The following is a 24,592-nucleotide window of genomic DNA, read 5'->3' on the forward strand; positions in this document are numbered from 1 at the left end:
CAGACAGTTTCAAGGTTCAATTCTTGACTTTACCTCTTAATAACTATATACCTTGAACAGATGGCTTTTTCTGTGCTTTGGTAAAAATTAAATGAGAAAATTACACATTAAAAAAGTTTATAATAGAGCTTGGCATGTTTATATTATAAATATAAAAAATTATAATAAAGTGTGAGCTCAACAAATATTTATCTGTTATCATCATATAGGCAGGGTATATTTTTGACATACTGATTTGTGTGTGGGGGAGTTGTAAAGTCTCGACTGGGACGGTTGTTTGAGGTACATAGGAAACCTGACTCTAAGTGTAGGGGCTCCCAGTCTCACTGAAGATTCTGAACATAGATCAGAGATGGTAGAATCACCAATCATAAAGATATTCTGTGAGGTAAAACAGAGGTTATCTCTGTAGACATAATATTAGGTATTCAACGACTATAGGACATGTTCTTAACAGCTAACTGTGAAGGAGTCTAATTCGTTTTTTTATACCCAGTGCTCAGCACAGTATCAAGCACAATAAGCACATTATAACTTCTCAGTTAATGACTGTCAAGTAAATGAGTTAATGATTCAATGAAGAAAATAATTCTAGTACATATGAAATTGTATATACCACTCATACAAATGACAGCTTGTTTCATTCACAGATAGTTTTTATAGTCTTTGGCACTGAACACAGCTTACAGATCATGGCATATTGGGAGAGATCCCCAAAGGGACTAAGAATGAATTTTTCATTAATTAAGTGGGATGGGTGCATGGGATCAGCATTAGGCTGGTTTAAGAAAATAGATTCATAACTGCTACTGAGTGATTAAGAAGTAATGCATTCTCCTTCTTAACACTCTCAGTATTTTGTTTTAAAATGCACACAAGCACACACCACAGGCAGAAATTAGTGAACACATCACAGTTCAAATATCAATTTATTAATTTTTGGTAAGTTCTGCATAGCAATTAACCTCAAAATTTTGTAGCTTAAAACAATGACAATTATTTATTTAGTGTATGAATCTGCAGTTTGGTCAGAGTTCTCTGGGAAGGCTAATCTATGCTCCATGTGGCATCAGTTAGGATGGCTCGAGTTTTGACTGGAGGTTTCACTTTCAACATGGTGCACTCCAGTAATTGGCAAGTTAGTGCTTGCTGTTAGCAGGGACCTTAGCTGGGCTGTGGGCCAGGGTCCTCAGTTCTCTCTACATGGGCCTCTTCATGGACTGCTTGGCTTCCTGTCACAGTATGGTGGCTGTGTTGCAAGAACGAGCTCCCCAAGAGAACCAGGTGAAAGCTAGATTTTATTATCTAGTCTTAGAAAACAAGTAGAGTCACTTCTGCTAATCACAAGTCACCCATCTTCAAAAGGAGATCCCCCTAACCTGGCCCTTGTCTCCCTAGGGGGACTGTCAGTGTCACACTGTAAGAAGAGCACATGGGATGGTTGATCTTGCTGTGTCCATCTTGGAAAATACAATCTGCCACAGTGAGTTCTACATTTTTGGACAGCATTTAGAGGAACTTTAATTCATGTACCTCTGGAGTTACCCAAAGTACAAGATTATTGTGATATGTAGGAAATATTTCCTAGAAGAGACATATTTGAAGGGAAGAAATATTTCTGTGGAGATTTGGAGAATATGGTTTCAATTAGATCTAGGAGGTGCCAAGAACAGAACAAAGGGATGGGGGCATTAGCTGACCGAGGTGTGTATATGTGTGTATGCATGTATGTATGTATTTAGCATGAAGAGCTGAGTGTCAACAATTTAAAAACTGAAGCTAGGAAACTTCACCTTGCCCTTTGATGTCAGTGGAAGGGGATATTCTGAAAAAACAAGGACCTTCAGCTATGGCTCCTTTGACATAGATTGTATACACATGGAGTGTGTATGGCTAAATCTAGTTTTTCCCTTTCTGTGACTAGACAAAATTTTCCATGATGACTGGAGGCTCAGAAAAATCTTACCACATGAATCTGACTAATCAAATTGAAAAAGTGGACAGAGAAATTATAGGAAACTCTGTGTCTGAAGTATGTATCAACATTCTTTGTTGGTAAATATTTATTTAGCTCTCACAGGTGATATATAAATAATAACTGCAGTTTTCCTTTAAGGCAGATTAGAGTTCAACTGAGAACAGTGATCAGCAAATTAAATGCCAGAAGCTTTGACCCCTATGCCAGAGGAGAGGCATTTAAATGGTTTTTTAAATTATCTGTTTTAGGACTTTACTAGGGAAATCCAGCAAAATCAGTTTGCCAAAATCTATACCAGCGGGCCCAGGTGACTTTTCATAGTCTCTGCCTGCATTTGTTTTATTCACAACTGAACTGCTATTGATTTGTATAAAGAGGCGATAGCATACAAGTGATAGCTTCCCCAAAAGCCATATTCTTTCTCTGTCTAGGATTTGGAGCAGGAACAAGACCATAAACAATAGATTTTCTTCCTCAAAATATATTTGTCACTTTCAGCTTACTTTATTCCACACAAAGAAGAATATCAAAGCTGAGCTATGATTGAAAATGGCAATTCTTTTCTCCTCCTTATGGAGTGTTAATCTGGCAGACAGAATCTGCCTTGGCAGAAGAGATAATAATCATAGTTAGTCTCTCATTTTACTAGCCTCCAAGAAGAACGCTGTTAGTCGTTTTCCACAATCATATTATTTTAACTGATCCCATATGCTTCAGTAATTTTCTTTTGTTTAATAATTTAGTTTCTTGGTTAAGAACCAGGGTAGTTAAATGATGAAGTGTTTACAACAACTGTGTGTACCTATGTTTGACCACTGTTGTCAGGATAGGGAATCTCTGGTAGTTCAATGAAAAATGCTAGACCTAAGAATTGAGAACGTGCAATGAAAGAAGAATTTTTATCTCCTTATCTGGGCACTTCTTAGATTGGAGCTGTGGGCTCATTTACTTAGGAGAGTTGAGGCAGAGCCCTAGGAACAGGATCATATGACTGTCTATGTCATATGATCATTTAAGCCTTCTTGTCATTTACTCATTTGTATCTGATAATTTATTGAGTCTAGACAACTTCATGTGCAGGATTAAAGGTATTGCCTTTATCATGGTACCTAAATGTCAACACCTTCTAATGCTGCCAGGGCATAGAAATTCGTGTGACTGCTTTTGCAACTGGGATTACTCTCCTTGACACTATGCAGATACTGAAAACAAACTTATAGTTTTTATTTCATCCCCTTGTAGTAATGACAGTCCATGGGGTTGAAAATTGTACATTTTCTGTGAGTTATTCAAGTTCTTTAACCTATGGCCTGTAACTGATTACATGCACTTAGTGCTGTGTTTGGAAGCTTGTTTGAAAAGGAGTTATTTTGAAGCTCTGTGCTTTCTCTTCTTAAAGTTTAATTCTCTTTCTATTCTAAGTTCCATTTCCATTTTTAAATGACTACCATTGCTTTCAGAAAATTCACTGTAAGATGTCTTGAGATACTAATATGACATAGACCATATAAACAGTTTAGTTTTGCATTGTATATGCATCTCTTCTTTCTGAAGAAATGTTAAATGAATCTGTTACATTTTGCTTTAAGGAGTTAGGCTTAGAATAACCCTTCAAACAGCATGACTTCTTTAGACAGGTGGTAATTTATTGTTAGACATTCTGAAATGGTTTGCCTGCTAGAAATAAACATACAATAAAATTATCCAAAAAGCATTCAGGTGAGTGTTTTGATTCAACAAATGACAAGAAACTTTGAATATTTTGTGAATTGTGATAGCAACTTTAGCAGTTGAAGGGATATGAAGACAAATCAAATAGAAAGGAGCTTTGATTTTGATATAGAAAATGTGCAGTTATGTAGAAGATACTACAGGTACTGGAAACATACTTCAAAATGTAGCTGGAAATTATGTTTAAAAAAACAAAAAGATCAAGAACACATGGTGATTGACAAGTATTAATAGAGCTATTAAAAATGTTTTTGAAGCAAATGAACATGACATATTTCAGCATTTCTCCAATAATTTCAAAACAATTTTTTTTTGTTTGCTGGTTGGGGTTTAGCAGATGATCTGTAAAAAGCCAAAAGGCTACTTGGTAAGAAAAGCTTTTTTATTGTCTGGCTGCCAATCTTTTTAAATGTCTTGTGTATTCAAGTACATATATATACAAACACCCACATGCCCAGAAAATAAATTGACAAGATACGTTGTGATATTATAACTGGTAGGAAAGACAAAGACATATTTGATGGAATATCTCACACACACACAAAGGAGTAGTACATTTATCTATGTCAGACAGAATCAGACTCTTTAAATCATAATTATACTTTTGTATGCTATTTTTTTAGAAAGAAATGTGAAAAAAACACATTTTTATATTAGGGAAACAACACTATACTTTTCTCCAAAGGGATATTAAATAGTAGAGATTAACACAAAGGTCAATATGAATAAGAGTTTAATGTTGAAGTAGAAATATTACAAAGATTAGTTGAAATTTCTTTAGTATTTATCTATTTCTGTATCTTTTAGTCCTGAAAGTCGAGTATGTAGTCAGTGTTTCTCAAACTTTGTGGGCATCAGAATCATTGGCAAAGCTTCTTAAAAATATTTTTGTTTGGGCTCCACCCTCAAAGATTCTTACTCAGTAGGGCAAGGCTAGGCTTCAGGAACAAGTATTTTTAACATTCTTAGCCCCACTTTCAAACGTGTTCTAATGCACACCAAAGTCTGAGAACTACTGGAGCAGATAACATACGTACAATACGTATGATACAAGACTACGGCACTTGAACAGTAAAACATTTATACCTTTAAAATGTCAGCACTCGTCTGGAATCTATGGCCCACGTGCAGTGTTTTAGTCTAGATTTTGCTCTCGTATTAGTTTTGCACTTTAACTTTCTCATAATTCTTCTAAGAAATATTCAAAAGTAATTTATATCTCACATGTATTAATTTATGAAACAAGCAGATTATTAGAATTGAAATTTACTTTTACTAATGGCTTAATTTTAACCTGTTACACATTTTGACTTTGGTGGCAGATGAAAAAAATCACAGGTTTCTGTAATGACACTCAAAATTTGTAAGTACAGAGGTATTTAAGTCAAGAGAAATGTTATTGAAAGATGTAAGGCATCATATTTAAAGTGCTATAACTTATTTACTGCTCTATTAGCCATATACTTTATCATTCCCTTCCAACTGGCTTCTTGCCCTCAAATCACTGTCCTGTTCTTCAGCAGTAAGACCTGAAGAAACAAAAAATTTATAATAGGCTTGTGACATGGCTGGTAATGGTGGGAGGAGGGTAGTCTCATCATTTGGGGTGGGGACTAATAGTTTGTGGAGGGACTGCTGGTTTTGGTTGTTTAGCCCTGATTGGCAGAAGCATGGGGAGGGATGGTTTCATTGATATGGCCAGGCCAGCTTTCAAGGTGTGCATTGTTTGAGGACAGACAGGAGGGGTTATTGACTGTAAACCCAGGGCCAGGTGACTCACGAACAAGTTGTTGGGAAGGCTATGTAAGATCTGCCATGAGAGATGGTCTGGTATGTTCAATATAGTCACAGACTCCAGAGCCATACTCAAGGGTCTGAATTGCAAATTTGTCACTTACTAGCTATCTGACCATTGACAAGTCACTTATTCTCTCTGGTCATCACTTTCTTTATTTTTAAAATACAGATAATAATAATGCTTTCTTCAGAGGAGTTTTATGTGGGTTAAGTGAATTGATAACTCTTTTAATCGAAGTAGAGTAAATATTAGATATTCCCAGATGTCTTACACCTACTGAGGAAGTAGGAACTATATGAGATTTAAAGTCCGCCATTAAAATAACGATGTTGAATGGTACATCTAACATTATGTATATTGGCATTCTTTTATTCATTGAATCAGTTATTTGTTTATGTGATGGACATTTGCTGAGTATTTGTTATGTGCTCATTGTGTTTGGCAATGTGCTAAGCACTGGGAATAAAAAGATGAATTAGCTCCCTCTGCTCTCTGCTTCCACCATCTTGCAAAGTGAGACCACTGAGTCACTGTTGCCACCACCAGATGGACTTTGGACTTCCCAGCCTCAGAAACTGTAAGCAATAAATTTTGTTTTCTTCATTAAAAAAAAAGGTGAATTAGACTCCTTCACAATAAGGTGTTAAGAAACATGTCCTATAGTCATATAATACAAGGGTTCTTCTAAAAGTTCACAGAAAGATTTGTATTATCTTTTAATTTTATTTTTCCACGAGCTTTTTTAAGTACCCTCGTAACTGAGGTACCCTGTTATTGAAAGGGAGCTAATTCAATGACTTGATTAATTTATGTTTATTAGTGTATGCTGGAGTCTATAAGAAGGCCCAGCAAAATATCCCTCCCATCTTTTTATTTCTCACTGGACTACAAAACTAATAAATAAGATGGAGTGAATCATATGAAGACAAAAGTATTCAGTATAATTTACGGAAATTGAACAATGTAGCTTCTATCTATGAGCAACCTTCCCAGTTCTGAACTCCATAATTAGGGAGACTTACCCAACTAGTCACAGTAAGTGCTGTACCACACATGGGCCTTTGCCCCTAAATTTATTTTATGACTTAGAGAAATTAAGAACAGCCTTTCTGTGGGTAAGAGAAGAGGGGGAAAGATGTGGCCAGGCAATAAAGGCTCTGCTATTCCTTTCAAAGTCACCAATTATTTTAACACCTCATTCCTTAGGGAACAGTAGGTAAGGAGGAAAAGAGAAGGCAGGTGTGTTACATGGATGGATACAACAGGATTAGAAAAAAGTGCACTACTGTGTCCTTTTTATATACACTACTCTATTTTTAGCATTTTAGTTTGTCAAACATATTCTATCATTTATTCTTCTGCTACACTACTCGTATGAGATAGATTTCCTTTTTTCTTTCTCTATTATCCACACTTTAGGAATTCTTAGAAGTGAGACTGTTGATTCTAGAAGACACAATGGAGTAAGCATGCTCCACTCTATCTCTTCCATAAACTATAACCAAAAGCCCCAGAAAAAAAATACATTAAGCAAGTACCATAATACTGAAAGGTGGATAAAAGCAGGTGGACTGAGTAAGGATCTCAGGACTAGAGGGATGATCTGACAGTATTTCTTGTTTGTGTTTGTTTGTTTTGGTTTCTAACACCTCTCTCCCTACCCAGCAGTACACCATGGCAAATCCTGAGGAGTGGAACCCTGTGGATCCTCCTCACCTGACACCAAATGAGTGGCAAGAAAAAGGTGGGACTCCTTTACCTCCCTACCATTATGGCAGCAGCAAACACTGTGGGTTTGAGCCCTGTAAAATTGTCCAGCCCTATAGTCCTTCAGAATGCCAGTAAATAGAGAGAGTTCCTCATCATCCTCACTGGTGCAGCAGAGGCAGACCCTAAGTGGTAGAACCCTGGCATCACTTTTAGGAGGTTAACTTCTTATACTTCTAATGAGAACACTGTGGGAACTGTGGGAACCAGAGTGGGAGAAATGATAATGGAAATAAAGTGGAAGGAGAAAGTGACCATTTAAATCTTTCTTTAATATCCTGGATAAAACCCTGAGTTGTACATGCATAAAAATAAATGGAATAAGCTCTAAAAATGCTTTGAAGACTGAACTGCAGTGAAAACCACTGCCTATGTTTCATTCTGAACTGTGGGTGGCTTACAAGGTGGGCAAACCCGATATCATTGCAAATTGTTTGAAAATTAAATTGATATTGGAACAGCAGTCTACAAAAAGAGGTCCAGGATATGTGCTGACTGCCTGTTAAACAAAACAAAACAAAAATCAGTATTTTACAGGAGATTTAAATAGGATCCAGAATTTCATAATATAACATTGAAAACATAATGAGTAAAATCCCAAACTATTCAACATACAAAGAACCAGGAAAATCTGAACAACTACCAAGGGAAAGGGAAATCAACAGGCACTAAGCACAAGATGACTCAAATGTAGGAATTATCAGAAAAAGTCTCTGAAGTAGTTATTATAACCATGTACCAACAAGTAACAGCAAATATTTTTGAAAAGAATGGAAAGTTTGAAAATTTCAGCAAAGAAATAGAAGCTATACAAACAACAACAACAACAACAGGAAATTTCAGAGCAGAGAAATACAATAATGGAAATTTAAAACATCACTGGAGAGGTTTAATAGCAGGTAGCAGATGAGAGAGGAAGCAATCTGTGGACTTGGAGATAGAACAATAGAAATTACCCAATCTAAATAATGAGTGGGGGGCAGGATGAAGGGAGGAAAGACGAGAGAGAGGAACAGAGCCTCAGGGATTTGTGGGACAATATCAACAGATTTAACACCCATATCATAAAAGGAGAAGAGAAAGTGATGAACAAAGCAAACATAAAAACCAGTTTGTGAAAGTCTTAACTAAAAACTAACTTTACCTAATTTAAATTTATAGGACACTCCACCTCACATAGCAAAATACACATTCTTTTTAAGCACAGTTGGAACATTTACTGAGATAGTCCATATTGTGTCACAAAGCAAACCTCATTAAATTTAAAAGAATTGAAATGATTGAAAGTATGTTCTGTGATCATAACAAAATTAAAGTAAAAAGCAGTAACAGAGTCATAGCTGGAATACCTGGAAATATTAGATACTTAAACAAAACATTACCAAGTAATCGATGGGTCAAAGAAGAAATCTCGAGGGAAATTGAAAAAGCACAATCTATAAAAGGAATGGCTGGTAAATTGGACTTCATCATAATTTAAAATGTTTGCTCTACAAAGGACACTATTAAGAAAACAGAGAAGCCAGAAATGGAGAAAATATTCAGACAGAGAATTTGTATCAGAATATTTAAAGAACTCTCAAAACTCAAAAAGTAGAAAATAAACAATCCAATTTTTTAAATGGGCAAAAGGTTTAAATAGTTGCTTCACCAAAAAAGATAAACAGATAGCAAATAAGCATATAAAAAGAAGTTCTGCATCATCAGGCATTAGGGAAATGAACATTAAAACCATCAGGAGATAACATTACACATCTATTAGCTTGGATAAAATAAAAAACACTGAAAATACCCAGTGTTGATGATGATGCAGAGCAAAAAGAACTCTCATACATTGCTGATAAGAATGCAAAATGGTACAGCAACTCTGGAAAACAGTTTGGTAGTTTCTCAAAATGCTAAGCATCACTTACTGTATGACCCAGTAATCCCACTTTTAGGTATGCATATTAGAGAAATAAAAGTTGATGATCACACAAATACCTGTACATACATGTTTATAGTAGCATTATTAATGATCACCTAAAACTGGAAGCATCCCATCTTCAGTGGGTGAGTGGATAAATAAGCTGTGGTACCTCTACATAATGGAACACTATTACTAATAAAAAGGTAGGAGCTATTGATGCACACCAGAACTTGGATGAATCTTCAGAGAATTATGCTAAGTTGAAGAACTCAAACTCAAAAGGTTTTTTACTTTATGACTTCATTTATATAACATGCTGGAAATGGCCAGGAACAAAAAAAAAAAAAAAAAAAAAAAAAAAAAAAAAAAAAAAAAAAAAGTGCAGAGAACAGATTCCCATTAGGCGTGATCAGGGTGTGAACATGGAGTGATGGAAGAGAACTCCTTCCAGTGCTGGAACTGTTCTGCATCTTCTCATGGTCATGGTTAAAGAATCTATAAATGTTAAAGACTCACAGAACTGCACATCACAAAAAGTGAATTTTAGTATTTGTAAATAAAACAATATAGTTTTATCTTAATCATCATCATTGTTTCATGTAGAATTGGAAAATAACCGTGTGCTCTCAACTCTATAATCTGCAGTTATGCTTCAAATGAAGGGGTTTAATATTTTGCTCTTTTATTAATATATTTTAATATTCAGTTAGGAACTTAATAGATGGCTCAAAGGATAATATGAAAAGTAACAGCTTTGAATTCTGATGTTTTCAAGGATTTTAAGCCCCCAGTATCCCTTCTTCATATACTACGTTCTCCAGTTCTCATTTTAATTAAAATGGTAATTTCTATAAAATGTTTAATCATTTATCTTCAGTAGTGTACTGGAATGTTCCACCCCAAAAAGCAATGCTTTTCCCAAACTAAAATCAGCATAGTGTATATTTTCACAAATTTCTAAGAAGATACAAGACCAATTAGTTGTTATAAACTGTAAAGAGCCTGAAATTTTACCCTATTTGCAAGCTAACAAGACAGCCTGCCACAGTTTCATAAACACCCTTTGCCAGAGTCTCAAATCAGCAAAATCATCAGCCACAGACAATTGTAGCTTAAAGTGGTGATTATGGTTTTGGGGCTCCGTAAGCAGATAGTGTGCTCCTGCTTGATGCACAGCCTCCAATTCAGCCTATGGGTTGGTCCCCATTTAAAAGATATTTTATTTGAAGATTAACATATAAAAATGATCAAAAGAGTCACATACTGTCTCTAATATCCAAATGGTATGATAAAGTGCAGTGTCTTCTTTTGGTGGAGGGAGGACAGAAGCAAAGAGGTAGCAGTGTTTCCTTTACTGCCAAAGACATCAAGTTTTGTCAGTCTGCCCATACAGTCCTAAGAAAGTTTACTTAGTGAAAGCCTCTGAATATCATTAAAGTTTATCAGCTACCCCTACTGATAGAGGTATGCTAATACTACAGTCAGGGCCATTGAGACCAAGGGTTTTGATTTACTAACCCACAGGACACCAACTATAGAGTGAAAGCTTTGGGCATCATGGGATGGAGTCACTTGTGCTAAATCCTGACCATTCACTGGTGGCAAGTAACACACTTGTTCTTGGGAATCAGGTACCAGCAGCTAGGAAATAAGGCATTGGCGATGTCCAAGGAAGCATACCAAGTGCCATCAATCTGTGTAATGAATTCAATTATGATCACAGTGTTTGAAACAGCTGGGGCTATGGGAGCAATTACCGAATTCAACGGTGATAAAGCTACTCTAAACCTCCATCTGGCACTGATGTTTTTCACTAGCCATACAGGCATCTTAAATGATCCCTGTTGCCTTTAAGTACTTAGTCACAAACCAGTAATTTCTCTTTTTTCTCTCGGGATTCCATATTGTTTCTGTTGGACCACCTGGAGGGGAACAGGAAGATGGCTTGGACAGCCACTTAGGTATCTCCCTACAATTTCTCTATATGCGGTAGTTCCTGAATGGGAGAATCCCTTCTGGCACTTATAAGTATTCATAGTACAGACAATATAAAATATAAATACCAATTAATTCAGCAGTGCAAGCCACAACACCGAATTGACAGTACATTGAATCCCCTTAAAGGGCCCCACCCACAAGGTCAGGTGAACTTCCCTTCCTCAATGTGAACATTGCCTAAGCCCCATTGGCTGAATCTGAACAACTCCTTCCCCCTTGTGATTGGGTAGGGTAGTGATTTGTTCTCCTGCATTCAATAGAGGTATAAAAGTTTGAGTCCTACCCTATCCATAGTTCCTCAGTATACTTGCACAGGTGCATATGGCTTTTGGTGCCCTTTGAAGACAGGAAGATCTTGGTTCCATCTCTAATTGGCTTTCCCTTTAAAGCAGTTGAGTTTGGATTAGAGGATGAGAAAGGATCAGGGGTCACAGGGAGACAGTGACTTGGCTCCAGTAAGCAAGTCATATTTTCTTTCCATTTTGAGTGGTGTAGCAGCTGCATGTGAGTCAACCACATGAACCTCCAATGTTTTTGACCCAATCAAAACCTAATACCAAGCAGCAAGGTCATCATAAACACCACCATTAGATACAGCTTTGAAGACCCTTGATTCTATAGCCACAGCCACATTGATTTCCAGTTGGGGTCTCAGGGTTTATGTCCTTTGTCTGACTTGGTCTTGATTCTCACCAAGACAATTCTTATAAAGGTGTCCACCTTCATCCTGGGTACCTGTTGCCACCTCACCGAGGTAACATCTCTTAAATTCACACTTGGTTTCAACATAAGGACTAGGAAAGTTTTCCAAGGCAGCATGGTTGACAGCAAGAATTTATCCAGATTTCTTTGGATCAGTTTCTCATTTTTCTCATTCTCTAGTGGGTTATATTTATCACCATTATAAACCCAATCCAGAGCACTGAGTCTGAATACTAGTCAATACCTTATGTATATTTTCTCATGTTTTCACGTCTCAGAGAAATATCCTCAAGAGGGCCAAAGCACCCTTATAGCAGCCAGGATCCACTGGAAAAATTTCTGAGACTTTTTATCGTTACCTTTGAATGGATCTAAGATCACCATGATAGACTGTAGTAGGGGATAAGGCATACACAGCCCAGTTGTTGCCATCCTTTTCTAACAAGCATTGTGGGTACCCACTCACCCCATTGCCCATTCTCAGTTGAACCAACAAGAGTTCCAATGATTTGCCTTCTTTCTCTCCATAGTGTTCACAAATTTTCCTTCTCTCACATTCAGTGTGTGCACCTCTCTGTAAATTGTCTGAAAGGAGTCCAAGTCTTCTGCTCACCCAGGATGAATCTTATCACTAATTGTTACAATGGGGTGGACCTTAGGGTAACTGCAAGATTGACCAGGAAGTGTCCCTACACCCCCATGGGCAGCTGTCTTTGAACTTCCTTCCTAGAGATCAATCTGCAGCCATCTCCCCAATTCCTCTTTATTAACAGGCCATAAAGTGGAGGACCTTTTAGTGCCTGGTAGACACTAAAAGGTTAAATTTGGTTAAATGTTTGATACTGATCAATTAGATCAGGTTGGGGGGTGCGGGAGAGACAAAGAGACGCAGTTTTTCCTTTACTTTTCCATCTATGCTACCTCTTCCTCTTGGTTAAGATGGAGATAAATGATTCTATTCTGTTAAATCAACCAAACTTCTGTTTAAAGGGAATCAATGGAAAGAAAGGAATCATGTTTCAATTTTCAGAAGGAAGAATTCACTTTTGCCTAAAATAATTTAATCAAAAAGAAGAATGAGATGTAAAACTCATGTATTTCTGAAAAAAAGGGGAGGGAATATTGAAGCTTGAGAGGCATTTAATAGTCTTTAATTGGTCCTGAAATGCCTGGTTGAGTTTCTATTGAATTTGCCACAGGCATAAGCATTAAAGGAAGAAAGTAAGATATGAGACATTGGATAAGTTACAAAGGAAGATCACTCTCATTTCTGTGCATTTTCTCAGTACATGCATTCGAAATACTTATAGAGTTAGTTTTGGCATGCTAATGTAGAGTAGAATCTGTGGGTTGGGAGCCCAGACTTGAGAATTTGACAGATAAGTTCCAGCCACACCACTTGCTCGTATGATTTTAAACTAATTCCTTGTCTCTTTTTGCATCTAAATTTCTTTAGGTGTATTCTGTGACAATAATGTGTATTTATATGTTTGCTGTGAGGATTACAGGATGAGATAATATATGTGAAGTGATTAGTGCAATGCTTAGCACATAGAATTCTGAATAAATGATACCCAGTTATTATTATTAATAGATGAAGATCATAAAACATTTTTTTTTTGGTGTTACTAGGGTCGAAAAATGTAGGACAGGATTAACTAGTATGAATAATCGGTAGCTTCCAACATAGCATAAACTCAGAAGCCAAAAATTCCCCCAAATAACTCTGAGTTGATAAGACTGATTCCTGGAATTCTATTATTATAATTTTATCACACTGGCTATCAAAATGCTTTTAAAATATAAAACTGTTGGCAGTAGTAGCCTATCACCTTTCCTAGTCATTTTAATTATAGGGGATGTGATTTGATTTAACTCTTTCCTGGGAGTGAATGTGCAGGAAAGAGCAGAGCTGAGAAGCATCAGGAAGTTATATAATAAGAAAGGGTTGCCTCAATGAGAAAGTGGTTAACATCCCACTGCACCCATGAAAGGGCTCCACTCCTCCTCAGCTTGAATGAATTCAAGGTATGAGTAAGAGCACTCTGACCAGGCCACCTCCTCTGTTGGGCAGTTCTGATGAAGAGTTATTTCTTAGATTGAGCCTGAATCTGCTTCTAGATTACACTTCTGTTTTTTGGTGAAGTGAAGAATAAACCTTTTCATTCTGCCACATGATAGCCTTTGTTTATGTTGCCCTCCTTTGGTCTCCATTGCACACAGATTCACACACATGCACGTACATATGCATCCTCATACTAACAGACTTCTATTATGCTGAATATCTTGGATATATTTGTATGATTTCCAGGATTCTAGGTCTTTTACTGCTTGATTTTTCTCCTCTGAACATTATCGTATCTAGGATAACTGTAGGTCCTGAATTTCCAGAGGTAGTCCTGTTGTCCAGGTGTAAATAGTAATAATGCTCTCTTTCACCCTTAATAATGTTCTTGTTTTGATGATAAATTGTTGTCTCTCTGTTGTGAAAATATAGATGAATTGCAAAACAGCACTCATACAAGGTCTACCAGAGCAGCATTCTGCAAAATTCATTGGGACTGGATAAGTAGCAGATGTGTGGGCTATGCCCCTCACACACCCATTTTTTTTTTTAGGGCAGTAAACAAGATCCATCATGGTTCTTCATCAGACTCCAACAGAGAGGTGCCTGTCTGTTGGGTTGTGGGCTTTGAACTGCATGATTAGCAAAGAGCCAAATCCTTCCCTGCTGTGATCAGGAGCTGGGGTACAAAAGCTACGTGGCCTGGCAGTACATTGGCTACAGCCTTGTCCTGCAACTTCCAGGTCTTTCAGGTTGGCAGTAGCATCAGTCCCTCCCCTAACTTGTTGAAGAACTTGGGGTCCAAGCATTGCAGTTGACTGTGATTGATTGCCTTTAGCACTGGGCTGTGGCCAGTTTCCATAAACCTTTGCAAGAGATCAACTCTTTTCATGTGAGACTAGCTCTCAGAGGACCAGTTCCCCTCCCTTTCCCTAAACCAAGAAGTAGTCTCTAGGCATCATAATCTATCATTTAACCAGTAGAGTTGTGCGGTTAGTCACAGCATCACTGTGGTTGACAATGGAGGACAGTTAGGAATGGCTGAGTAAGTCCTGCCAGGGAAGAAGTACTTACCTAAGGCAGAGTAGGAAGTGCTATTGTATCCTGGCTCCTCATCCCATCAGGCAGAGGCTGACATGTCTGTAAAGTTCCACAGTCAAGGGTTCCATTCACTACCTCAGAAAAAATAGGCAATAGGAAACCTGGACACCTCCTATTCACTCTGCCTTTATGAATTTTCCCTGTAAGAACACTACCACAGCAATCTTGTGCCAGTGCTGCTTTGGGCATTCTCCCTTGTGTGCCAGACAGTCACCTTAAACCATACCTCATCCCACAGGTACGGAGAAGAAAAGCAGGTTAGATGGAGGACATAATTTCTTGTTAGTTATTATCTTTTGAAGTACTGTTAAGATTGACTATTCATATATCAATTTATTAAAGATTTATTTGGTTCTTGCCTTTAACTGTTGCTATTGTTAATTTTATGTGTCAATTTGAATGGGTTTAGGGACACCCAGACAGCTGGTAAAACATTATTTCTAGGCGTGTTTATGAGACTATTTCAGGAAGATATTAGAATTTGAATCAACAGACCAAGTAAAGATCTGCCCTCACCAATGTGTGTAGGCATCATCCAGTCCACGCAGGGTCCTAATAGAACAAAAAGGCAAAGGAAGGGCAAATTCTCTCTCTCTCTCTCTCTCTTCTTGAGTTGAGACACCCATTTTCTCCTGCCCTTGGACATAGGAGCTGCTGCTTTTCAGGCATTCAGACTTGGACTGGATTCCATCATTGGCTTTCCTGGTTTTACAGCTTGCACACAGCGTATTATGGGTCTTCTTGGCCTCCATAATTGCATGAGCCAATTCCCATAATAAATCTCCTCTTGTATCTCTCTCTATATATATTCTGTTGGTTCTGTTTCTCTGGACAACCTTGATTAATTGAACTGTTTTGGCCAATTCTGGTTCTTAAGGGTGGGGGATTGTAATGAGGACATTGTTATTCTCTGATGTCCTAGTATCTTGATCCTGAAGACATACCAATCTATTCTTAAGTAAAGAAGAAAATAAGAAAGGGGGAAATATGAACCTTTTATTGGGCTAAATTTGTCTCCAAATATAAAAACTGACATTAGACTGTTAGTAAATGTTATGCTAGAAAGAACTAGACTAGAAGCACTAATTAACACTGCAAGGGCAAAATACTTGGATAATTTTAAAACTTTGAAATTGTTATATAGAAGATAAAGAATAGAATAGGACTGGAAAGTTGTAGGAGACTTGTCAGGGCTTGAGTCCTGGATAGTATGTCCCATTAAAAATTTGACAAATGTCTGTTATTACCTGAGCTTGCAAAAGCTTATATCACCAACTGTGAGTCACATGCACAGTGCAACAAGTAAAGAGAAAAATTTCTGGTACACTGGGTTGATGTAGAATCATCAAATTTTAGAATTTGAGAGGGACTTTTTATAGTCATCAATTTCAGCAGGGATGTCATAAAAATTGTGACACTTTCAGATCACATTTATCTTTCTTCTTTTTAAAGTTATTTCATTTTTTGTGTCATTAAGTCATATAATTATAAAATAATTGGGTACGGCTAAAACCTTAGAATAGGAAAGGAGCTCAAACTATTTCCTAGTTAACTCACTATCTTGTGCAACTGAAAGACTGTTGGGAAATTAAAGATAAACTTGAGCTCCAAATGAAGAACTGTCCACATAAAAAGTGCAGAGATGACTGGATTTGGTGTCAGAGTAGTTAGATTGGCAACCCTGCTCTTCTGCTTCTTGCATTCTTAAGCCAACGGCTTAACATTTTTCATCTAACTTTCCTCAGTGAGACTAAACATGGCCTGCAGAGAATCAAATGAGACCAATGACTCTGCTGGTGGCAATGATAACAACGAACATTTATTTAGCTCTTCCATGTGCTAGGTACTATGCTAAGTGTTTTAAGCTTGTTTTAAAATTTAATTCTTACTATAACTGTACAAGATGAGTACTATGGTCTGACTGTTTATGTCTACCCACCACCCCAATTAATATGTTGAAATCATGTCCCCCAAAGTGATGGTGTCAGGAGGTGAGGACTTTTGGGAGATGATTAAGTCATGAGGGCCCTGCCCTCATTAATGGATTAATGCCCTTATAAAAGAGGCCTCAGGGAGATGCCTTGTCTCTTCTGCTATGTGAGGACATGGCAAGAAGACACCATCTATAAACCAGGAACCAGCCTTCACCAGACCCAAATCTGCTTTTGTCTTGGACTTCCCAGACTCCAGAACTGTGAAAAATACATTTCTGTTGTTTGTAAGCTACCCAGTTTGTGACGTTTTGTGATAGCTGCCTGAACAAATAAAGACAGTGGGTGTTATTATTTTCATGTGTGAAAGAGTTTTAAAAACTCAACAAGCTATATTGATGTGAACTATTATTAGTGGTAAGATTATTTCAATTGAATAAGAGAATTGTGTTTTTATGTTAGGAATCCCCACTCAACTGCTGTATACAATGGGGTCTTTTAAAAGTTCATGGAAGGATTGTATTATCTTTTAATACAAATTTTTCACTAGCTTTTTGAAGTACCATCATATTAGGTGAACAAATATTATGCTGGTCAACAGCTATATTAGCAAAAACAGAAGCATGACATCTTAGAATGAGATTTGTATAAAAGTTTGCGTGTGTGTGCGTGTGTATATATATATATATTTTTTCCTTCATGAATAAAGGAGAAGCCGTTAGTGGTCTCCAAATATCTATGTCATCCTCTACATTTTCATGAACCTTGGCAGTTAGAATAGGGACATGCAATCAATTCTGGCCAATGAAATGTGAGCAGAAATAATGTGTATTATGTCTGGGTCAAGCAGTTAAAGAGCTGGCATGCCTCCCCTATTTTCCTTTTCCACACCTGTCATAATTTGGGAGGCCATATCTTTCAGCTGTTGTCACAAGATTGGGGAGGGCACCTTGACTTGCACTGTACTTGCTTGATTTGGATTAAGCCACTGAGATGCTGGTATTTGTTACCACAGCATAGTCTTGCCTCTTCTGACTGATACTGTGCCTTACTCGTAACTGTATCTTGCTTAAGAGTCTAGCAGTATGTGATAAATGAAAGAACTGCCTGGTATTTGTGCAAATAATATAGTATGTGCCCATAACTTTAAAAAGAAGGTATCTGAGGTACAGATAGGCGAGATTTAATTGCCTGAAGTCCTAAAGATGAAATTCTCTCCAATCCCTGTATATCACTGCACTAACAAAAGGTGATAGTATTTGTTTGACACACCTGGATAAATAGTCATGTTTGCTCAAGGGTTGGGGTGACTGGACCAAGAGTTCAGGCTGCCTTAGGTTCTGCCCAGGCATACGAGGGTCTAATGGATCAATATCTTCCCTCATTTATGCCATCTTATTTGGGAAACTCTAACCTAAAATCACTCTAGCCAAGCGGCCTGCTATTTCATGTGCTATTTTACCACACTGGTTCTATAAAACTAATTGAGATGATTCAAATTCCACAAAGTGTTTTTCTCCTAATTTAACTATGCTGATTGAATTGGGAAAATCTCGAATCCTCAGTTTTCTCATCTGTAAAATAAGGGGTTAATCTCTAAGGCCCCTTCCAGCTCAAAAATCCTATAATTCCTTATGAAAGAGGGAATGTACTACATGGTATGTGGAGCTAGTGCAAATTGAAATGACTATTTTATAATAATACAGTAAATCTGATCAATGCAGACAGCTAAACTAGATAATTCAATCCCTGAAGTGGGTTTTATTCAGTTTGACTGTCTATACTCATCACATAAATTGAGTGAGTAGGTAGCCATGGTCCCTGTGTGAGAAGCCAGCAATCTGTAGTCAAGGTGTAGATTCCGAATGGATTGATTCACATTTCATGTAGATCACACATGTTCAAGGCTTACACATGTGAAATTGGTGTGTATATTAAGCTCACGTATAGAAAAATCTCTAAGAGCTGGGAAAACTTGATTCATATTCTTACAAATAAAATGATTTAAAACATACTTAATTTAATATTAAGTCATAAAAGTTAATAAAACATTTTGGGGCTTGGCAAAATTTCTTTTCATTAATATGTTTTTTAATTTCTTATTGAAACAACCAATATTATCTTATCGATTTAATTACTTTTGAACTAGCAACATACTTTAATAACTAAATTTGTTGCTGTTTTAAGTGTCCATTCAGGATTTTCTTTGCTCATGAGAAGATTCCACCTGCCAAATTGTAGACTGGCTAGATATTTCACTCAGGTTTAAAACTGCCACATACCATTTTGTGCCCTTTTTCTCAAATACTGTTGGTAACTCTACTACAGTTGTCACATATGGCAAATAGACCAGAAGCTGTAGGATTTAATCAAAATGCTTATTTTGCTTTAAGGATATTCAAGATGGATAATGAAATAAAAGGCATATCACCAGCTGATTTTATAATCTTTAATTGAAAAATATGAATTTAGCATGCTTATTTTCTATATTGACAAGAATATATACCACATGTCCCTCTCAACTGTGATACCCTTCCTCTTGTAGATTTCTTTCTCTCCATTAAGTGACATAAGTGTCTCTCACAGATGGAACCATGCTGGCGCACTGAGAGTTAACCCAATTAAAACAGCAGAACTAAATAACAGAAAAATATTTGCTGCATATGGAGGGAAAGTGACATTTGAGAACTCATTTATTAGATTGACGAACTGAGACATCTAATGCAGTGTTCTCTTGATATGCCTGGCTGGTAGTGTGGGCCTCAGTTTCAGAATTAGTTGACAGATTATGCCATGCCTCATTAAGGCAGGCTTAATGCTGACTGCATCTGGAGACTCTTGTATTTTTTGTTTTAAGTTCAGTGTGAAGAATGTAACATGTTTGTGAGATTTCTTCTGAATGTTCTTTCTGGATATTCAAATAAATGTGGGCATGGAGTGACAGTTTCTCATTTAGGCCTCATGTAGCGGAGGCAAACTTTATTAAAGTTGATTGTGGTGGTGTGCCTGCTTTCTTCTTTTGTTTCTTTATACAAAGTTTATCTTTGCTACTTCCCTACACACCCACCCTTTGCTGTAGTCACATTAATTTCCCTGCACTGCTTGATGAGTGCCTATTCATTCGAGACCGAGCTCAATCATCTCCTATTATGTGGAGGTGGCTCCTGCAGTGAAGGCAGTGGCAGTGAAACACCAGCACCACCTTGGCACCACGAATCGTGACTTATTGCCTAGACTGTTGTTTAGCTTTTCACCTGTTTATGCTGTTTCTTTATTTGGCTTCTTTGAACTTTATCTTTTTCTTTTGCCTTTATCATCTCAGCTCTTCAGCTAGGTCTGTCCATCTTTTCTCCCCCTGAAGGTTTAGCTGTACCTTACCCAAGTCATCATTCACAATCTCACCCAGCTCTGTTGCCCCACTGATGAACTCTGCTTTGTAATTCACCTCCCAAGACTGGTCTTCTGCTTTGGTTCCTGATGAGTGACACCTGTTTCTTTCAGTTTCCTTGACTGAGGAGGTCACCTATGAACACACTTCTACCTAAATGACCCCTGCTGCTTGAACTCATAGTTTCTTCCTGGCCTCTCATATTGCACTTTCAGGTATTGCAGTCTGCTGGAGGCCATGGTGCCTCAAAGACTTGTTTCTTATGCAACTATCTTTGAAAAAGAAAGTGACCAGAAACTCTTCTTTCCTGCAGGCTGCTACAGGGCTTACAATATGTGTATTTTTAGTGAAAGTAACTCTGATGCAATAGCCAGATATGATTAAGTTAGAGACGTGAAGTAAGTGTAAAGGGGGCATATCAGGGAGATCAGGCGTCTTTGTGGTGGCTTGGAATACATTCTATCCAATGGGTGCACTATGCAGAATGGTAACAAAATATCTTAATCACATTTTTTATCTTGAGATGTATAACTTCTGGGAGAGTCCCTGGTAGGGATGTCCTCTATCAGATACTGAACGTATTTTCTGGGTTTCTATGAGCTTTCTGAGCGATCTGAATCTCAGCATGATTATCAGTTTGGTGGGATAACTTTCATCTGACTTTGTGTTCTTGTATCCTTAGAATAAACCTCCACAACTGAAGGCAAACCATAAGTGTTTCTGCCTTGGATTTATTAGGAGGAAGAGTGCCTAGTGGTTGGAACCTCATGACTTCTCTTGGCAATGAAGTGCTCACTATCGCCTGAAGCATGCTGGATCTTATCAAGTCCTCTGCACACTGGCCTGCTCAGATGTCCTGACATGTATCATATCCAAGCTCCATTCCTTCTTCTCCTGCCTTTACTGATCTAAGATAGGACTGAAGGTAGTTCTTTGAGGTCAGATATGTTGTTTCAAGCTTCTACCTCATGTAACAGATAATATACCCGTGTAGATTTTTCAATAAATATTGGCTGATTGATCCAGAGTCAATGAGGTGGCTACTATCCAAGACAAGATCTCAAATAAAAGTGAGTTTGCCTCCCACAAATAAGTGTGTGTATCTGTGTTTGTCTCTGTGTGTGTACAAATAACACATATTATAAATACTATGTGCACACACACACACGTACCCCAATACTTCAGTTTTCAATACTTGAAATTATAGCCATAAAGTCAAACTTAGCTTCTTCACCAGAATTTTTAGGAAAGGTGAATCAAATTTCTTATTATTCAAAGCTTGTCCCAGGAGGCTTTTCCACATATGACATATGTAGGCACTGTGTTGCTAAGTATAGGGGCCACTCCTTGTCCTTCCAAAGGATTTGTTGTGTTTTCTGGTGTCATGGTACCTCAGCTAAGCAATACTCAAGCATTATAAATATAGCTGCAGTTGTTGACTGGCTTCATTATCAAAATAGTTTTAATACTACCTCCCAAGGGAGAAAATTCTCTGTAAAAAAAAATTAAAAAATAAATACATTTCTATATATAATCTCAGCTGAAAGGTAATACTAGATATAAGTTTGCTTCTAAAGAAGAAATAGTCTTCTTTAGAGGTAGGGGGGTTTAGGCTTAAGGAAGTTATATCAAATGATTTCTACATAACTGCCCTCAGTTTTTACTCTGTAATGATTTTATGTCTCATCTCCCTGACAAAGAATTTCTAATCCAGCAAAATCAACATGCCTCTTTTATGCATCTCAGATAACTGGCCTCTAGCTTGCAATATTTTATTCCCAATGGCTTGAATGGGCTGACTACTTTCTGCTTTCCAATCTTCCTTAAGAATTTGGCTCAAAACTCACCTCCTCCTTGTTATCTTTCTAGATCAAAGTCATGTGATATAACCACTCCAGTGATCCCACCACGTTCTATCATGTGCATCAATGAGCACCAGCTATGGGTCTTATGATTGGTTCAGGTTTTGCTATTTGACCATGACTTTGAGATACACACAATGGCATCTCAGCAATTTGAAATATGTGAGTAGGCTGGGGATGGTGGAGTAGAGGCTTTGGAATATTGAGGGGTGGGTTCTTTGGGAGCATCAGTACAAAGTACCCTTGGAATTCCCTGTGCTGGATTCTGGCATAAGTGGCAGTGGTAATCTGATTCCCCCAAGAGTCTTAGCACCAGTGTAAGGGCAAGGGAGAAAGGACAGGAACGGATAATTTGTGAGCACTTTTGAGAGACACTCACAGAGAATTTGTCTTTGAGTTGATGCAGGTAACAGCAAATGCCAGCAAAACATGGAATCTTAGCTTGAATGTGAGAGTCATAGTAGGCTTTACAGGAGTTCTGCCTCTTCACAATTCATCAGAAACACCAAACCAAAATTGCAGGTGCTTCAGGAGTACCAACCAGACCGTCTCTTTGCCTATCAAGTTGTCACACTCTTGACCATGCTGTGGCCAGTTATGTTGGTGTAGAATTGTTCTCTATTATGGTATTTTTTCAGACTCATAAGTAAGTAGTATCTACTTTAGGTGTGTCCCTTACCTTTTCTGAAATACCTCCTATTGTTAAGTATGGAGAAGATTCTTTCTTTCTACCTTAGGGCACAAAATTTCTTGCCCTAGCCTTCCTTTCTGGACAATGGTCTTCTTCATGACAGGAACTCTATGGTCTGAGTATGCTTGACTAAATATGCTAGTGAAATTTGGAAAAATTCTCTTTTTTCCAAGCTTGGTTTTTAAGCCTATATATTGTCTTGCTAATAAATAAAGTCAAATATCTGCCTTTTCTTTTCACGGGGCAATAATTCATAAGGTTCAGCCTTGGAGGTGGGAAGTGATAGAGTTTGGATATGTTGTCCCCCCAAAATTCATGTAGAAATCTGATCCCCAATGTGGCAGTTTGGGAGCTGTTTGGGTCACGGTGGGGTGGATCCTTTTTGAATAGATTAATACTCTCCCTGGCAGGGATGGCAGTGAGTGAGTTCTCACTCTATTAGTTCCCACAAGAGCTAGTTGTTTAAAAAGGCCCTGCCACCTTTCCTCTTTCTCTCTGCTCTGCCACTCTGCCATGTGAGACCCCTGTGTTACTGTCACAACCAAGACCTTTACCAGATGTGTTCCCTGGACTTTGTTCCCAGCCTCCAAAACTCTAAGCAATAAATTTCATTTTCTTACAAAGTATCCAATTCCAACAATTTTGTTATAAGCAATATAAATGGACTAAAACAGGCAGTTACTAAGAATCATAAGTTAAGCAGTCAATTAAAATACATTAGTATAATATTTGTAAAGTATTACCTCAATCTTAATATTTCCAGTTCACAAACTAATTTATTTGTTTGTAATACTTTATTATTTTCAATGACTTTATTCGTGATCACCTAAATTTATATTCATAAGAATATTGTCAGATTTATTTGCTTAATAAACGTTTATTGAGCGTCAATTATATCCCAGGCATGATTCTAGGCATTTGGGATACATCAGTGAATAAAAACAAAGATCTCTGCCCTTAAGAAACTAACATTGTAATGCAGAGGAGACCAAAAATAAATAAAAACATAATAAATGTGAAAATTATATTGTATATTGTGAGGTATTTAGTGCTATGGGTAAAAAATAGAAAAGGGTAAGTAGAATCATGATTAATGAAGTGGAAGGAAAATCTCATTGAGAAAGTGATATTTGAACAAAGACTTCAAGGCAGTGAGGGAGATAGACACGTGAATATCTGGGGGAAGAGTGTTTCAGGCTGAGAGGACAGGCAGTGCAAAGACCCTGTGGTGGGAGTGTGCCTGATCTGCTCCAGGAATAAGATGCAGGCAGTGTATCTAGAGGAGAGAAAGCAAGCAGGAGAGTAATGGAGGTTCTCTAAAGTGCTTTCTGAGTTCAGAAATAAAAAAAATGCTTAAATATTAAAACAATCTTTACATTGATAAGGTAAGCAAAACAATCAAATGAATGAAAACATATTTTAGCAAAGTAAAATTAATTTTATTGACTAATTTAAAATTTAATGCTAACTAAATGTGCTTTTAAAAAATATCTTATATCTTAAGAGGCATGAATCAAATTTTCTCACCCATTTTCTCCCTATGCACATTCTAACATATATATACACACTACTTATATATGTATAAATATGTGGGTGTTCTTACATATCTGTATGACCTCTTGATCCATGTAAAATGTGAATCAGCCCATTCAGAACATGCAGCTTGTTCAA

At 37.3% G+C, this 24,592-nt stretch overlaps 1 protein-coding gene across 1 annotated transcript in view; it reads left to right on the forward strand.

Moving 5' to 3' along the window:
- Positions 1-21,325, forward strand: part of LOC103591223 (putative uncharacterized protein) — a 34,757-nt gene extending 13,432 nt beyond the window's left edge. The window contains 1 exon segment of the mRNA XM_008573633.1: positions 21,051-21,325. Within this exon segment, the coding sequence (XP_008571855.1) occupies positions 21,051-21,055 (5 nt within the window). The 3' untranslated portion in view covers positions 21,056-21,325.
- The last annotated feature ends 3,267 nt before the right edge of the window (positions 21,326-24,592 follow it).

Source organism: Galeopterus variegatus, unplaced genomic scaffold (genome assembly GCF_000696425.1).
Source record: "Galeopterus variegatus unplaced genomic scaffold, G_variegatus-3.0.2 Scaffold945, whole genome shotgun sequence".
In the NCBI taxonomy this organism is placed as follows: domain Eukaryota; kingdom Metazoa; phylum Chordata; class Mammalia; order Dermoptera; family Cynocephalidae; genus Galeopterus; species Galeopterus variegatus.